Source organism: Pyrgilauda ruficollis, unplaced genomic scaffold (assembly GCF_017590135.1).
Source record: "Pyrgilauda ruficollis isolate IOZ18807 unplaced genomic scaffold, ASM1759013v1 scaffold10, whole genome shotgun sequence".
In the NCBI taxonomy this organism is placed as follows: domain Eukaryota; kingdom Metazoa; phylum Chordata; class Aves; order Passeriformes; family Passeridae; genus Pyrgilauda; species Pyrgilauda ruficollis.
Window position 1 is genome coordinate 13,619,518 of NW_024508101.1, and position 19,079 is coordinate 13,638,596.

Below are 19,079 nucleotides of genomic sequence, written 5' to 3' on the forward strand. Positions count from 1 at the left end.
TGCAGTGAGCATACCCATCATTTCCCTTGTGAATTGTCTTGTGTGATATCACTGTCACAGAATCACAGGGAAGTTTATTAAATTGTTGTTGTTCTTAAAGTCTTGCCTATTAGAGGTGGATAAAGAGAGACTACAAGGAATGCAAAAGTTTCCTCCTCTTCTGGGTTTGGCAAATACTTGAAAATGTTCCTCTCTATCAGGAACCAGAAGCAAATCAAAATCAGACTCCATATAATATAGGATAGTATATTTGACTGCTGCATAGACTGCACTAAAAGAAGAATAAGACTAAATAATAATAATTAATAAATGAATAATAATGAATGAATAAATAATAATAATGTTTACCTGTTTATTGCCATTGTTGTTAAGTTTTTGGGTAGTCCAAATGGGTAAAGTATACCACTGTCACCTGAAAATGACTGACATTTTAGAGATAGTAATGCTTACATTTTAATTAGTATTTTTGGGGTTTTTCCTAGGGTAAAACACTGGATTTTTGTCAGAAATTCTGCAAGAGTGACTATCAGTAAAGATGTCATATTTAACGAAAGGATTTAAATGTCACAGTCCTGTGATGTGCAAAGTGGCAGGAAGCCTGTTTAAAGCACACGCGTTAAAGAACGCGTTCGGCATCAACGAACAATTCAAAATTTCCCGTGCCTCATCCCAGCTGAGCTCAGAAAAGGCAAACTCTTATAATTACATCATTGTGGGAGCTGGCTCAGCAGGCTGTGTGCTGGCCAACAGGCTGACAGAAGACCCGCAGAGCACTGTGCTGCTTTTGGAAGCGGGCCCCAAGGACACCCTGCTGGGCAGCAAAAGGCTGATGTGGAAGATCCACATGCCTGCTGCCTTAACCTACAACCTGTGCGATGAGAAGTACAACTGGTGCTACCACACCGCTCCGCAGAGGCACATGGAGGGCCGGGTGATGTACTGGCCCCGCGGCAGGGTGTGGGGCGGCTCCTCCTCTCTCAATGCCATGGTCTACATCCGCGGGCACGCCGAGGACTACAACCGCTGGAGCAGGGAGGGGGCTCTGGGCTGGGACTATGAGCACTGCCTGCCCTATTTTAAGAAGGCACAGACACACGAACTGGGGCCGGATCAGTACAGAGGTGGGAACGGCCCCCTGCACGTGTCAAGAGGGAAGACGAACCATCCTCTCCATCAGGCGTTCCTGGAGGCTGCCCAGCAAGCCGGGTATCCCTTCACAGATGACATGAACGGCTACCAGCAGGAAGGCTTTGGCTGGATGGACATGACTGTACACCAAGGTAAACCAGAAAGGGGTCCTCGAGTAATTTCTATTTCTGACCAGAAGTAATGTTGAAATATGGACATGCAATCTGCACTGAATGCCATTTGAGTGTTTAGGTTACTACCCAGCTATGGCACTCTGCATTTACACCCTATGCATTTCTCAGCAGCTTGCTCTCTGTACGGTGAAGTTCTGTATACTTCATTGCAAGTTGCACTGGTAGAAAAGTCCTGATCCACAGTTAAATTATGTCATTGTGAAATTTGTTATGTTAAAATAATATCTTTAATTGTTATATCAAATCACATTTGCTTTGAACTCTATAAACTCTATGAAGACTTTCTCTCTGTAGGCATCCTGGTGGTTATTGGCCAAAATCTGAAGCATACTGAGCATGACTGTTTTGATGTTTAATATAAATATACATTGTAGGTCAAAGATGGAGCACAGCTAGTGCTTATCTTCGCCCAGCCATATCACGCCCAAATTTCTCAGTTGCAGAGAAGACATTTGTAACACAAATCTTGTTCCAAGGAACAAAATGCATTGGTATTGAGTATGTGAAAAATGGGCAGAGGAAAAAGGTAAGAGATTTTCCATTTCCAGTATGAAAGGTATGAATCAAAGCTAAATTATAGATTTTTTAAAAAATGTCTATTAAAAATGTTCTCTTTTTTTTAGAGGTTAGGTTATATACAATATATGACTCCTTGTTGGTTATTTTACAGTAGGTGATATTCCAGTTGTATTGATTTAGAGATTAACTTCATCATCACATTTCCATCTCCCAGTGCTGAGGGGACAGGCCATAACTTGGTGTTCCACAGAGTGTTGTGCAAGACTGGAGCCTGTGGTGCAACCGTGCCCTGTCCCAGCACATTGACCAGAGTGCTGCAATGGGGATGTTTCTGAAAAACAATTCTGGCAGAGGAAAATCTGTAAAAGCCAGATACTGAAATGTGAATGGCTCAAGGGATAAATCTTGCCTTATGGTTGGCTGTGGAATGAATATTTCTCAGTTTCAGTCCAAACCCAGTGAAAATGTGATTGTGTGAAAGGAAGGAATTGTCATTACAAAACTCTGGATAATTTGTTCATATTATCAATTGACTTTCAATCCATTGACTTCTGTAAGACCCAAACCATCCTCACTTCCCTTAACAGCTGATTATGGATTAGTCCATAACCAGGATATTGCCTGAAAGGGGTTTGTGTGCTAATAACCTAAGATATTTGGTCACAAAGGACTATAAAACAATTAAAGAGTGCAATAATAATATCCTAGAGAGAGCTGAGTACAGATCTTGGTGGTTTGAGTTCAGTAACCCTTGTAAAACTCAGCAGATGAGTTCTGTGACTGAGCACCTGCCAGAAGTTAAAATGCAGTATAAATAATCTGTTCTTTGATTTTCTAAAGCACAGATCAAATCTGCTGCTTTCTAGGTGGATTGCAAATGATAATCATTTTACCAATATGAAACAAAAGTTGCAGAACCTTTAACTGAATTTATAAGCTATTAGATTTCTGTGAAAACAGTACCTCTAATTACTGTTCTTGTGACGTCATCAAGATCAGTTTTGTTGAAGAAAGTCTTGAAAACCCAGTTACACATGATCAAAGACTTTCTGAATACTGGATCATTTAATTGCAAAATTCTTTGGTTGCTGTGAATTTTCATACATACTAATATAAGCATGAATTCTACATACTGAAAAATATATGTTTATATCATGTATTGTAAAAAATACACCTCCAAAGTATTTCCCTTCCTTCATTCCCTCTCCCCTCCCTCCCCCAACATCAAAACTGCAGGATTAGTGTCTGTTTTTACTTTCTGGAAAATGTTATACCTGTCAGGATGAAAGAACTAATAATTTTATTGCATTATGACCATCAAGATGAAGCAATTGACTACATTAAAGTGTTTTTGTTTTTACAGTCTATTTTAGATATAATCTGTTTTACATCAGTCATCAGCAAAATGAAAAGATCATCAAACCTGATTCAAAAGTTATTCAGAATGTATTCACCAGCCAATGAGTTGTTATTTGTCTAACACTGAAGTCCTAGAGATCTCCCAGGTCTCCAGTAAAACTAGGAAAGGTAGACTGAACATTCCTGGAGTTTTTAAGTCCAGAATTAAGCAGAAAAGTGTATTTATACTTAATATGTCATATAGACGATGAAAATGTTTTAATGTATTATAGACTAACTCAAACCAAAGTGTATCAAAGTCACTTTTTCCTCTTAGCATGTTAACTGTGACATTATGGAAACTTTGTGTGGGCTAGGAATAACTGCAGTGCTGACTTGCAGGGGTTTTAGACTGAGCAAGCATCATTTGAGTGTTGCTCTGAACAAACTGGTACAAGTTCTGTGTGTACCATAGAAAATGTAAATAAGCTAAATAAATTTGTCTAACATGCAAAAAGCTCTAAGTATTGATTCAACATACTCTGATACAGTGTTTATTAGTCTTAACATACTAATGATTGCCAGAGCAAAGCAGTAACAAATAAAAGGTTACAGCACTGGCCATCTGTTGACCATATTGGATAAACAGTGTGGAAATGCTTTTTATTATTATTACACTTGGATGTTACTGTAGCAACATTTTGCCATCTCTCTGTATAGCTGAGGTGTCATTCAAAAGGACAGGATTCCAAGTTAGCAGGCATTCCTTGCTAATCTGTTAAAACTCCAAGTCAAAGGAAAAGGAATAATTTAGCAGCCTGTGTCATGGCCAGCTCAGGGCTCAGACCAAACCATTTGATGAAAAGACTGTCAGAAAAACAAAATTCAATCTATAGCTGCTACTATTTTATCAGTAGTGCTTTAGTGAATGGTGGGGGTGGGGGGGGCTTTTGAGGACTACCACGAGCTAAGAAATCAAACCTTAGCCTTGGTTGAATTAAAAAAAAATAAGCTCCTGATAACTTTTGAGCTACCATGTCTGTGAATTCCAAATCTTCCTTAGGAGTTTCAGTTTTAATTTATAAAGGGTTACTGAAAATGGCAGAGAAGCTTAGCTGCCTGATCTGAGTGCCACAGGTACTCTTCCCCTGGCAAGCAGGACAGGAGCTGAATGTTTCTGTGCCATACATTTTGAATGGATTGTAAAGATGGGAATAAATACAGGAATGATCAAAGCAAAAGCTTGATTGCTTCTCTCTGTGGAAAATTCTGACAAGACAGGAATACATTTAAATGAGGAAAATGTGAGGGAAGGCTGTCTAATCTGGATCAGAACAGCATATCCAAGCAGCAGCCCCTGATGTTGCTCACATTCAGCTCAGGCTTTATAATCTTAGGGCTTTTGTGCTCATTTCCTTTTAGGTTTTTGCCAATAAGGAAGTTATTTTAAGTGCAGGTGCCATAAATTCTCCCCAGCTGCTTATGTTGTCTGGAATTGGAAATGCAGATGATCTGAAAAAACTGGGGATCCCTGTTGTTTGCCATCTTCCTGGTAATTTTTTTTTCTTTCTTCTTTCATTTTCCTGTGGATTCAATTGAATGACCACTAAATTAAATTAATCACAAAATAGTTTTCTTTATGTCAGGTTGTGTAGACTGAAACACACGTTGAAAACATATTTGTTACAAACGAGTGGAAAGATGTATTGATTTTATACAAATCAGTGGAAACATGCATTGATTTTACAACTAAGCAACAAACTCCTACTCTTTCTTCACCCCATTTGACAGTGAAAAATGCCTTTCTGAAGGCATATTTTTATAATTAAGTAGCACACTTGTCATTATTAGTTTTGATCCACTACACATGGTGTAAACTCCCACTGTCATAAATATTCAAATATAGAAGAAATAACATGAACTTTTCCTCAAAGCTAAAGTTAGCACAGTATTTAGAAGCAGTGGAAATTTTAGAACAACTGATATATCTGCCATTTAACTTTCTATTTTCATTCTAGTTATGCTATGTTTATGTAACACCTTATTCTGACACGAGCAAAAGGCTGATGTGACTCATGGCCTTGGTCTGTGTCACCACTGCCCTTGTAAGAGCTTGGTTTAATTCCCACTTAAGATGTTCTCTGCTTGAAGTGTGGTGGGTAATCTTTCTGTATGAAATAGCCTTTTTTTTCTTTTTCCTCTCACTTTCTTCTCATTCCCACCTTTCTACCCCCTGCAGGAGTAGGCCAGAACCTGCAAGATCACTTAGAAGTGTACGTCCAGCAGAAGTGCACCAAACCTATTACTCTGTATAGTGCACAAAAGCCACTGAACATGGTGAGGATTGGTCTCGAGTGGCTTTGGAAATTTACAGGTATGAAGCAAAGCATGCAATCATTCTACCACTGACTGATTTAGAATTATGACAGCCTTTTATCCTTGAGTTTTATAGGCTGGGAGCCTTAATATATAATCCTTTTTATGCTCTGAGAAATAAATGGAATTTGCAAATGGATTTGAACTATTTCTTTTCTTCCATACCAGAATATTTTAAAGTTTTTATATCTTAGGTAATGAAGGAGGTTATTATACACCACTTTTAACATTCCTATATCACATGCAAAGAAAAATTCTACATTTAAAAATCAGTGCTGCTAAGAAAAGCTATTGCAAAAAAAGATGGAGAAAATATTCTATTTTAAATCAATGTGATATCAATAAAAACATATTGTTGAACTCACTTCTGTATAACTGTCTCAAAAGAATTTGTTTGTTGCTCTGATCAGAATCCTTTTGTCCTGCAAGTAAATGTGAATTGACTTTCCTTAGAATGACACATGAATTTTACAATACCTCAGTCATAAGTTGTACCTTAAAAAGAATCTGTAAATATAATCCTTGATGGCAGTCAAATAGCTTGACCAAAGTTGAGCTCTACATCACTTGCTGAATTATGTTATTATTTGGCAACTTATTCTGGGTATATGTGGCTTTTTACCATGCAAGTAAATATTGAGGGCCAACTTACAGTTTTAAACAGAAATGAAAATAACATAAGGCACATTGCAGGGCTTTCATCTTTCCCTACAAGGCAGGCACTGTGGATGGCTCTGCCTGTTCCATGTGACTGATGGGATAACTGGAGTGCACGTCACAGAGAGAGCAGTGCAGGAATGTCAGGATGTGCAGCCAGTTCCCTTCACACCTGTTAGGATCCAAATCTGCTTCTGGAGTCAGAGCCTTGACAGTGATAACTGTAACATCCCATTCTCAGATCAGGGGGATTTCCAAAGTTATGCATATTTGCATTTATCTAGGAATTAAAAAGCAGATGAAAGTGGTGCACTGTGCCTAAACTACAAGCTGTCCATAATGGATTTGCATTCCTTGCGACTGATGCTGTACAAATCAATTATTCATGGTAGTGCATCTACAGCTTAAAAACAAGTGGACTTGTTGCTCTGTGGAGGTATTTTAATGGCATCTTCTCCCTCCTTTTCACTCCCTAGGTGAGGGAGCCACTGCCCACCTGGAATCTGGTGGTTTCATCCGGAGTGAACCGGGAGTTCCTTACCCCGACATTCAGTTCCACTTTCTTCCCTCCCAGGTGATTGACCACGGGCGGGTTGCTTCCACAATGGAAGCTTACCAGGTGAGTAGAAGAGAATGTTCTGGTAAGACTTTGTAGCCATTAGCAAGGAGGTTTATGCTCCATTATAAATGTTGGTAGTTTGGCTATATAATGAAAAATACTGTGTTCAGTATAATATGAAGTAGACTGCTTAACCTCCTTCATTGGGGAAAAAACGCAGCCTTATTATTTGATATTGCCACCAAACTTATGTTAGTTTTTATCTCTGGGAAAGAAGGACTGAATTAAGTATTCACTCTACTGAAGTGCCCTGGTGCTGTGGGTTAGGACATAATTTTGCAGTGGAACAAAAGTGTTCCACTGCAGTTTAGACAAAAGTTTAAGTGAAAATATATGGAAACACTCATTTACTCACTGGCACACATCCAAGCCCTTTTTTAGACTATCATCTTGATCCAAAACTGAGTACTAATTCTGGAGAACTGTCACTGAATGTACATGCTTTTCCTTGCTAGTCTGTTTTCTTCAGAGACATAATAATCTGGTCCAGTTGTTGATTGTATTAGAGTGCTCTGATAGTACTAAGTTGGAATGGTTGTATTTTAAATGAAAAGAGCATGTGAGTTCATGTGACAGGCATATTTGCTCCCTGCAATGGAATTACATATTTACAAAATAAATTATATAAAATGGAAAAACGTTCAATGGTATTTTCCAGTATCTCTGGTTAATGTTTATATTTGCTGAATTTGTAAAGTCCGTCTAAATTGCAAAAAAAAAAAAACAAAAAAACACCAGCCATGCTGAATTTGGAAGTAGACCTGGTGGGATTGTGTCGGGTCTTGCAGGTCCATGTGGGACCCATGAGGAGCACAAGTGTGGGCTGGCTGAAGCTGAAGAGTTCAGACCCAAAGGACCACCCCATCATTGAGCCCAACTACCTGTCAACAGGTAATTGCAGCCTCTCCTTGCTCTGTCAGCTTATTTACTGCCTGTTTCAGTACCTGATTTTTGTACCTACTCAACACCCATTCAGAAGTGCTAGTTGGTACATTGTTAATTATTTCTCATTTATAAAAGTCAACTAGTATGAAAAGAGGTGATTGTGCAAACCACTGTGTAAACTAGAAAGAATTTCCTGTTGGGGATGAAGTCAGAATTCTCAGTATCTGCTGTGTCTTGCTGTTTGTTTTGTCACCACCTCTCCTTGTGAAGGAATAATTTCTTTTGCTTCTTTGTGCTGAGACTATTTTTCTTTTCCTAGACAGTGGGCACAGAAAGATAAAGTGTAATTCCTCACAGTTCACATCTTTCCTTTTGGGCTTGTGCAATATAAGCAAGAGTTTTGTTCACACTGGATGTAAATATCTGTGACTTTAAAAAATATTCTGCTTTATCATGGCTTTCAGCAAGAAGTGAGAGACTTTCCTTTCAGCTTTTTTTCCACAATTCTGCTTTTTTTCTGTTTTGTATTCTGTATATACTGGTAAATTAAATGTGTACTTACAATTTTCTTATTTTCTCTCTATACAGAAAGAGATGTTTGGGAATTCCGCCAGTGTGTCAAGTTGACCAGAGAGATCTTTGCTCAGAAAGCTTTTGAAAAATTTCGTGGGCCTGAAATTCAACCAGGAAACCATGTTCAGTCTGACGAAGAAATAGATGCTTTCATAAGGCAGAAGGCTGATACTGCTTATCACCCCTCCTGCACCTGTAAAATGGGTCAGCCTTCAGACAGCACCGCTGTAGTGGATCCCCAGACAAAAGTAATTGGGGTTGAAAACTTGAGAGTAGTTGATGCTTCAATAATGCCCAGTGTTGTCACTGGAAACTTGAATGCCCCAACTATCATGATAGCAGAGAAAGCTGCAGATATAATTAAGGGCCTCCCATCACTTCAGGAGAAAAATGTTCCTGTATATAAGCCCAAGACCTTGGAAACACAGAGATAAATAAGTATGCTTATCCTTTCATATCATTTGCTATTTAGGCTTTCATCCTCATGTTGGTATCTCATACTGAATGTGCCAACGTGATAAATATCATGAAAAACAACATATCCTATTAAAGTAACTATGTATTTGAATAATTTTTTTGTATTAGACTACCTACTGGGTTTTTTTAATCAGCTGGTTTCAGTTCAGTTTTTAGAATCATAGAATATGCTGAATTTCATGGGACCAATCAGGATCATTAAGTCCAACTCCTGGCCCTGTGCAGAACACTCCAAGAATCACAAATTTAGTTAAATATGACCTTCTGTGGTAAATTAAAATTTTCTGTTGAAGAGAAGCTGTTTCTAAATGACAAGATGGTTGTACACATCAGCCAGAAATACCATGTGACTGCACGAGGAATGGAAGAGATTAATGTGGGCTATTTTGAAATGATTATGTTATTTGAAGAATTTTAACTGCTATTAGAATGTTACCCAGGAAAACAGCTAGTCAGTAATCACCAGATCCTGCAGAGAATGGTCAAACAAATGTAAGCACTTATGCAATTTCAAATTCAAGAGCTGAATTAGTTTGTATCAGAATTCATAGGAAAGGGAGGAACATGCATGTGCTCAGAGTTTGTCAAACATGACAAACATTTCTTTTATGAAAGGAATGCACAGTTTACAAATCCCACTCAAAGTTAGATTTCACTAAGCTCAGCAACCTCTAACTGTAGAACATTCAGGAAAAAGACATACAGTGTATTTATCAGAACTTATTTTTCTAAAAATGCAGAACTGGAGTTGAAATTTATAAAAATCTACTGGAAAATTGATATTTCTCTTTGTTTTGCTTTGTTGGGTTTTTTTTCACAAAATGCTTAGTAGAATTCTGCTCACAATTTAAGCTGATGTAGTTTTACCACTCTAGCAGGAAGAGATCTGCACTTTGTATAACATCCTTAAAGTGATTGGTCTTTGCTCAGGTGATTGTTTGCAGAAGCTATTTATCAGTAAATATTCTGAATGCTGCCTTGCTATCGCTCAAATTTTATTTAGAAAAATTACAACCAAACTATATTTAAAATGAAATGTTACTCAAAATAACGGTATAAGGTCAGATATTGATGATATGGGAAGAGGTCTTTTTAAATTAGAAGGCAAATATCATATTCAGTGAACCAATGCTATATTCTAGTTAGGACTTAAATCTATGCTTTTTTAATTTTCAGATGTGTAAGTTAAGAGACTTGAGCTTTCATGGCTGTTTTTGGTGTCAAACTAACTTTCAGGTACTGATTAAAAAAGAACTAAACAAGCTGAACTCACTGAAGGAAATTTATTCCATTGATTATTTTGTATTTATTAAATATTCAAAAGTAACTTCTGACTAAGCAGATGTCAAATCATAAAGTAAAATCTTCTGGAGCCTAAGATTGATCAAGACTTGTGGCAAAGAGAATAAACATATTTTCAGCAAAAAATTGGAATTTTACACAGTTTTGACAGGCTGTAGAAAACCTTGCTGACTCAGATGTTGGCCGGAGGGACAACTGCAGATGTTTAAGGCAGATATTTGTACCTGGTGCTGCTCTCTGTAAGGCACTGACTGGAAGCTCTGCTGTAGGAAAGGACTTCATTCCTTAGAGCATCTGCATAAACACAAACAAAACCACGGAAGATGGAAGATAACAGCAGTGAACTCTGCTCCAAAGGGAGACAGGTAAACCCTTTCTATGTATGTGATGCAGTCCTTTGAAATGAGGGGAAGAACAAGAATATTTCGCGTCATTGGTGATTGATTAGCTGAGTTAAGGAGACAATTCCTCTGGTGCAACTGTTTGAGAAAAGCATGGACTGTGTATTGTGTACCTCCTAATGGCAAATAATTCTTTCTCAGCACTTGCGCTTGTGAGATTTTTCTTTAAGGGTATTCAGTAAGTTCTAGTGTCGTTTGGAATACAATATTAAGTTTTAAAATACAAATTTTAAGTTATATATACTGGTGAGACTTACCACAGTCCTGTGCAGTTGAGAAGGGAGGCAGTTTGGCAAGATGAGACACTGAAGTTCCCGCATTTGCAGGTTTACAGTGTGGCTTTCCACTCCAGGCATGCAAGGTGGGAATTGTTATTATGCAGCTGCAGAGGATTAACTAGCCACTGGCTTACATAACTCACCACTGAACATGCACAGACCTCTCTGCTGTTATGCCAGGCTCCAAAAAGAGGAGTAAATAGCAAGGTTAGGTGTCCATGTGTCATGCTTAGGAGACATTGCTGCACCGAGAAATCAGATAATCAGGCATTTCTTTTGAAACATCATATTTTCTTGCAGTTCTAACCATCCACAGTCATCTTGCAGATTCCTCCTCTTCTAAACACTTGGACATCTTCATTGCTGTGAGCTGCTTTACTAATTCCAGCCTCACTGCTGTAGAACACTGAGGCTCCCTCATGAGGTTCCTGTGATGCATGCTGAAGGGTTTGTTGCCCTGGGGAAATCTTTAAGTAGCATCAATTTACCACTAATTTGTCCTGTGTTGTGCCTGGTTGCTGATATTGAATTCCCATTAAAAATTGTTCTGACTTCCAGCAGAGTCAAGTCTGCTAAAGGGTCCTTAGAACAGGTCTAGGTTATTCTAACCTATCCTGTGGAGCACTGGCAGTCTCACAGCTACAATTAACCATCTTTTACACCTTACTGGACTGCAGAACACAGGTTGTAATTCCACAGTTTTACCTATTTAACAAAATAATACAGTGTGAGTATTCCCAATTCTACCCAGATATAAATTCTATAAATATGCAGATAATATATTATGTGTTCAAAACCAGTGAACTGTAAAAGCTGTTTAATTCAAGAATTACTAGACCTGCCAGCATGGCTTGGACCAGCAATGGTACTGCAAGAGAGAACACCAGATTTCCATCTCCTTGGAAATGGCTTGCTGCAGATGCTCCAGGCAGTTGGAGGTCTCTGGCTGGGAACAATGAGATTAAGAAAGAAAAGTGACCAAAACCATTTCTTTTTTACACACATTTCAGTTCAAGTTATTTCAATATGAGAAGTGCTTTTAAAAGCAGCACAATACAACAGTTTTTGTAAAATTGCATTGTATTCAATTAATGTAAGATTTTTGTACACCACAACCTTAAAATCCTTGTCAAGTGCCTGCTGTCAATTACTCTGCAACCAAATTAGGCAATTGTAGGAACACTGGAAAAGTGGGCTTGGAATATGCATTCTCTATAAATAAGCATAAAAATGGATTTTGATGAATAATAAAAGCATAAATATACTAATTATATAATATATATATCATATATAGTCAAATAATAATAAAAGTAATTAATTTTTTTTATATTATAGTTAAAATGAAGATGGAGGACACAAGCATATCTTATTACATTATTAGAATTTTTAGTCTCAATTCTTCTGTGAGCCAAACTCCAAAAAAGGACACTGTTCAAATATGAATATATGTTATAGAATCATTTTTCAGTGAATTTACTTCACTATAGAATACTTACCAGTGCTTAATTCTTTACTAGTATTTTCTCTCATTAAATACATATATAAACAAATTTGGAGTCTCATAAAAGATGATTTAATTGTTGAGAGAACTTCTAGATTTTTTGTACTAATTACTATGATTGGTAGCATTCTAAGGGTGCCAATTACCACATAATTATGCATATATTGATTACTTGTTACCAATATTTCTGTATTAAAACCAAAGAAGTATTCTTTGAATCTCATACAAATGTTCTCCCCTAAGCCAAAAACTGTATAGAATATGGTCTGCAACTAAATTTCCTTCATTGTTTATTTTTGCAAGCAGTTCTCTCATAAAATTTCATATCTTCATTAAAGAGTGTCTCATCACACCACTAAAGGCTGAGGACAAAGTGCAGGAAAGCACAGTGAGGTCAGCATATTGTTTTCTGTCTCTTTGGAGAAATCACTAATTAAAAATCCTGTCACTCTGCTCAATCTGCTGATCCTGACGTGCTATCAAATGTCCATGCTGGACAAAATACAATTCTGATACTGTTTTCCTTTTTTTTTTTTTTTTTTTTTTTTTTAAGTTTCACGTCTGTTGCCTTGAAGGTGGTTATCAGAAGTGGCTTTACCACAGTAGGTAGAACTTTGCAATCTACTCATTGTTACTTCACAGGGATTGCTCCATTTTGGACTCCCAGATTTTGTTTCTGTGAGCTGGGAAAGTGTAACAAAGGGAGTACTGCTGGGTAACCTCCCCAAGAGCTTCCCAAGACAGCATGGAAAATTTATTTAGATGTTTGAGGGTATTTTATTCAAATTTCCCTAATCATTTCCATAGGTCTGTCTCTGGAGAAGTAGTAATCCCTTTTCCACATGAATACTCTGATTGTTTTATTTTTTTGTGGTTAATAGCAACCATTCATAAAGCACTTGCATGATGTGACACTGCAGACTGATACGTATTCCACACATTCCCTCCCCTTCTTATAACATTGCAAATTGAATTTAACCTTTGGAACTTCTTGGGGAAAAATATTAGTAAAAGGACTCCCAGGTATAATAAAATTATTACACAGTTTTATTTTGAAGAACATTTTGCATTTTTTTTAATACAAAATGATGTAGGTCAAGAAATAATTTACAAACCTTTAAGTTCTTATCCTGGCATTTGAAATAAGAACGATTTCAGAGGAAGTCTGTAAGCTATTCATAGGAAACTGTCATTATGTACAAAATGTTTATTGACATGTTTTAAACATCACATTTGTAAAAATGTGAACTGGATTGCTATCTAGCATAGGAACTACAGGTAAAACCTGATAAGATAACTTGTTAGAACAAGTCATTGTTATCCAGTGCTAACAAAATAGACAGTAGCTTCAGGGTGTTTTAATTATCCTCCAAGGTCATTTCAGCCTCAAAGACATTTCAGGGTTTTACTGCATTGTGAACAATATCGAAGCCCTCTCTTGATTGCATAAAAATAAATCTTTGAAATAGTATACAGAGAACAACAGAAAGGTAGAGGCAATAAAATAATATAATTTTTATATCAAGGTTTTTGGTTCTTTGTAGAATCATACTATCACATTTCTTCTCTTTCCAAGCAGAGAAAGTAGTACTGAAGTAAAGCATTTTTATTTACCTGTGAAGTATTTTCTGCCTCAGATATTTTCTGTGTCAATTTAGGGTATGTGGAAATTACACTTTGTGAAAACTAATTGTCTCATGACCAGGAACACCCTGGCATAAACTTGCCAAGGTTTTTGGGTTTTTTGCATGGGGTTATTACAAAAATAAAATTAGAGCTTACTTTTCAGTCAAAAAAAAAGGGGGGGGGGGGAATTACTTTAAATTTTTAACCTTTCCAAGTATAAGACTGAGTAGTCAGTGGTGCATCCCTTTCACAGAGAGATTCTTTTGACTTAATTATTTTTAAAAAATCTGATCTATTGCCAAGTTCATACTTGACACTTCATCCCAAAAAGAGATTTACACTGAGAGGTGGCTCTATTTAAATATTTATGCTATAGATCTATATATTCCAAGTAAAAATACTTCTATCTAGAATTCTGTGGAGAGTTACAATAATTAGGGTCCATAAATATTGCTGCAGTTCAATTACGGTACAATAATTACAAAATATAGAACATCTCTTTACAAATACAAATCATTGTATATTACAATTAATTTACAATATTTTCTACTATATAATTTTTAGCAAACTATCTTATCTAATTCTACTATAACCTGGTTGCAAGTGCATTAGTAAGAATGCAATTATTCCAGTATATTTTGCCCTTAACATGATAGTCATAAAACAGACCATCTGAATGATATTTTCCTATGTAAACTGATGTTACATATGACGGATTTTTCTTTATATAACTTCTTTTTCCAACGATCTCTAACATGTAGAGCATGATAAATTGTATTTTAGAAGAGCATTAAGAAAAGAAATCAGGAGGCAAGTTTGAAAACAATGGTAGAATGGATATGCAATGGGTAGCTGATATGCTTTGAGCACTGAGGTAATGACATTATTGGTTGTCATCACTCATCTCATGTTGCTGTTTCCCACACAATCCTGTGCCAGACCTATAGAGACATTGTCACTGACAAAATCCTGCTCTACTAGGAAGGACAGCAGCACAAGGTTGAAAGACAGGCAAGATATCACACCTCAGAATCCTGCTCTAGCCCTCAAAAAACTGATTGTCACAATCTGCTTGGTTTCAAAAGAACCTCATTCCTACAGAGGAACTGAAGATTCCGTGGGAGGAGACTTGACCTACTGCAGCTCTGTTCACATTTCGGCAACCTGGAGATAATAAATTTATTAGTTATGGCTTCCTTGAGGTGCAACATCACTCGTACAAAACTTGGATTGGTTATTCACTCCAGCTAGTGCCTAGCATCTTGAAACTATGAGGCACTTTTTCTGTTATTAGAACATTTTCCTTGCTAAATACTATAAGCTTGTAATGCATATCATTTCATCAGCTAAGTCTTCTTCGTATCGTCCCGTTTCTGGCTCTTCGTCGCTGTAGCCAGGACCAAAATCTTGGAGTTCGTAATCTTGTCTGCTTAAAATTGGAAACATATCCCCATTGGTCCCATTGCTGATATTCCCATTGAGAAGGTTACTTGCTGCACTCTCCATCTCGTCAATAGTCATGTCACATGCATCAGCAATCTCGTGTTTTGTAGCCGAAACAAATTTAGGGTCCTTTGCGTACCTTCCTAGGCCTTCAGATATAAGTACCTGGCAGAGGGAGGGGAGAGAGTGAGAATATCAGTGAAATTGCAGAACAGATCATAGCATTGCTCATTGATGAAAGCACTAGAAACCCCATGCTGAATCACTGGAGCAACCCACAGCCAGACTGTACAGGTAAATAACAATGAAATCAACAATGAAAAGCCTCCAAAGAACACCGCGATGTGCGATAATGTAAGTGCTGCTGTACATCTGGCACTTCTCCTTACAGATCTGGCAGTAGTCTTTGCTGAACATCAATCATCAGGCTGATACACTAAACACAATGGTTGATACATCTCAGATGGTGCAGTTAGGACAATTGTCTGAAATGCAGAATTTTATATGTTCTCGGTACTTTAGAGAACATGGAAAAAATATGTTGAATTTCCATTTGCAAAAGCATAACAAAATGTGTTGTATAATCTTGTCTGCTTAAAATTGGAAACATATCCCCATTGGTCCCATTGCTGATATTCCCATTGAGAAGGTTACTTGCTGCACTCTCCATCTCGTCAATAGTCATGTCACATGCATCAGCAATCTCGTGTTTTGTAGCCGAAACAAATTTAGGGTCCTTTGCGTACCTTCCTAGGCCTTCAGATATAAGTACCTGGCAGAGGGAGGGGAGAGAGTGAGAATATCAGTGAAATTGCAGAACAGATCATAGCATTGCTCATTGATGAAAGCACTAGAAACCCCATGCTGAATCACTGGAGCAACCCACAGCCAGACTGTACAGGTAAATAACAATGAAATCAACAATGAAAAGCCTCCAAAGAACACCGCGATGTGCGATAATGTAAGTGCTGCTGTACATCTGGCACTTCTCCTTACAGATCTGGCAGTAGTCTTTGCTGAACATCAATCATCAGGCTGATACACTAAACACAATGGTTGATACATCTCAGATGGTGCAGTTAGGACAATTGTCTGAAATGCAGAATTTTATATGTTCTCGGTACTTTAGAGAACATGGAAAAAATATGTTGAATTTCCATTTGCAAAAACATAACAAAATGTGCTCATAGCAATGGAAAGGAAGTGATGGATGGAAGCTACAACATTAACTATGATTAAGAAATGCTGTACACAGTATCTTCAAATCTTTTTAATATAAAACGGAATTCTTAGCATTCTTTAGTACACCTACAAATCATTCCTTGCAGTTGTTATTCTCCTCTCTGCATTTAATACATTGATTTATGGAGTTTTTGTTCTTTTATTCAGATTACTGCAAAAATGGGGGTTTATTTCTATAGAAACAAAAGAGAGAACAGGCATATACATCCTCTCTTCCTTATTGCCATTGTGGAAGGATAGTTCAGAACTGATGCCCATCTAAAAAACTTACATTTCAAAATTGTAAAGTATCTTTAGTTCTCTGATTAATCTCTTACTAATGTGAGGATCTGGATTCAGTAGAAATCCTTTACTACACAACAGTTATGAATGAATTCCCCTCTTTACCTAAAATCAGTTTGTGGCTATAAAACTAAAAATCCATTTTCAGAGAGGTGATGTAAACTTGATGCCTTGTGAAGGCTGACCTCGAACAGAGACTAGACAGAGCTAAAGAATAAAGTAGGTATTTATTAGAAGGCTGCAATGAATCCACCTTGGGCAACACCAGAGCCCAGCCAGGGCTACACACCAAGATGAACCAAAAATGGTCACAAAATGGACGACCAGTCGTAAGGTCTCTCCCTTTTATAAGTTTTGGTCCATTAGCATATTGGAGTTAATTATCCAATTATAGATTTAGCTTATGAAGTCCCATCCTTCTTGTTTTTCTCTCTTCAGTCCACGTTGTTTATGCTCTTGGGCTTGAGATATGGGCTGGTTGTCCTTGGTCCCCAGCTAGAGAAGGAATTGTTTTGTCTCTCTACTCTGTGAAGAGAGCTGACTATCTCCTAATATGAAGCTCAGAAGTACACACTAAAGCAGCACAGAATCTAAAAAATACAAAAGCTAAAACCTGAGGCATCAGACTTAATTCTGTGCTCTGAAGAGTTAGCCCCAAACCCGCGCAGAGGGGCACTCTTGGCTCCTGGCACTCACCGCCTCCACCAGGCTGTCTGCGCTGCGCTGCTTGTCGCTGTGTTTGTGCCGCAGGTCGTTGGGGACGGTCAGGCTGGCTGGTGTGAACGTCCTGTAGGAAATGTCAGGGTCATCCGTGTACCAGGAGCTCCTGTGCAGGGAAGGCAGGCTGCCGTTCATGTGCTCTGTGGAGTCAGCCCTGTCCACCTGGATCAGAGGGGTGTAATAGGGGGAACGCTCCCTGTAGGGAGGCGTGGCGGGTGGGGTGGCCCAGGAACGCGTTGAACGGCTCGGTGAGTGTTTATGAGCTTTGCTGGAGTCCAGACCTGCCACAGCCATCACCTGGTAAAGGGAACATTTTAGAAGTTAGTGATTTCAAATGCTCAGTCATACTAATCTCTCACTTCAGCAGTTAACTCAAACCAATTTCTCAGGCAGCAGCAAAGTTAACATTTTCTGATGTATAACAGAGGAACAGGACTGAAATTGGTAAATTGGATCAACAAAATGGTATTTTTTCCATTTTATAATCACAAAATATTTTTGATTATACAATATATTAAAGAAAACAAAGTATAGAAACATTCTTTCTGTCCAGGACAGGATAGAAAGCTGTCAGCATTTTCCAAGCTGGGCACTGAGCCTCAGAAGGTGTCTGACTTGTACTTGCAAATTGTCACAAACAGAGTTGAGATAGGCAAACATTAATAGACAGCTGATGTATAATGCAGTCCTGGTGAAAATTTAGGGCATGGTGACTCTTTGTGAACACTCAGAGTCCAAGGGGCAGGCAGATCATTCTGTGTTTTGTACAAGGTCGATGTTTGAGAAGCCTTGGCTCTAGCAACGAATACCCCAGTGCTGCTTCAAACAGCAGTGAAAGTCAGGAGTGCAATGTAGAGGCTGGAAAGATGTAATTCACTGTTGGTTAAGGAAGAGTTTGAGTTTACCTGCTGTTGCATTAAGTGAAGTGGCAAAGCCGTGCGATGGTGAAAATTAGGAGAGAGTGGGATGTCATCTTGGCTACTTTGTCGGCGGAGGCATTCGAAGTTAAAGGAAGATCGTCTATGTGCTACAGGAAAATCATAATTCATTAGTAAAACAAAGTATTTTTCCTCAAAGTCTATTATTTCCAGAATTCCAGGATGAGTGAACTATGATACAAATAAAACTCCATTAAGAAACGAGTTGCACTAATAGAAGCAAGTGGCGGGTTATAAGACAAAGGACAGATTAACCACATAAGCAAAAGCAGTCCAAGGCAGAAATCACAGAAGCACCTAACATGACAAAACTGGTGCTGTGGTGTGAAACTGGAAGCAGCTGTTTCAGAAAACAAGCTTCTCTGATGCAGCTGACTGGCTCAGACTCTCAACTGCAGAGTTTTGCCATAACCTGGTGTGACTTCCTTCTTTCCTCCCATGGCTTTAAGTTCTCAATTCTAATAAACCAGATTTCCCACAGGAAATATAAAATCTCCAGTTCCTTGGAAGCAATATGCAATATGTAAAACCATATCCCTCAGGCTGTCAATTCCTGATGTTTATTCTGTTGCTTAGGACA

At 38.0% G+C, this 19,079-nt stretch overlaps 2 protein-coding genes across 2 annotated transcripts in view; one reads left to right on the plus strand and one right to left on the minus strand.

The window, feature by feature from the left end:
- Positions 1–535: 535 nt before the first annotated feature.
- Positions 536–8,723, plus strand: CHDH (choline dehydrogenase). The gene is made up of 7 exons (XM_041464568.1): positions 536–1,280; positions 1,697–1,848; positions 4,602–4,731; positions 5,419–5,553; positions 6,689–6,831; positions 7,620–7,722; positions 8,305–8,723. The coding sequence occupies exons 1-7, from the start codon at positions 536–538 to the stop codon at positions 8,721–8,723; spliced, it is 1,827 nt and encodes a 608-aa protein (XP_041320502.1).
- A 4,551-nt stretch (positions 8,724–13,274) lies between these two features.
- The window catches only part of CACNA1D (calcium voltage-gated channel subunit alpha1 D), a 171,051-nt gene continuing 165,246 nt past the window's right edge, over positions 13,275–19,079 (minus strand). Inside the window, exons 48-50 of the mRNA XM_041461251.1 lie at positions 18,467–18,588; positions 17,538–17,858; positions 13,275–15,482 (exon numbers count right to left, since the gene is read on the minus strand). Coding sequence (XP_041317185.1) covers positions 15,189–15,482; positions 17,538–17,858; positions 18,467–18,588 — 737 coding nt within the window. The 3' untranslated portion in view covers positions 13,275–15,188. The remainder of the gene's footprint in view (positions 15,483–17,537; positions 17,859–18,466; positions 18,589–19,079) is intronic.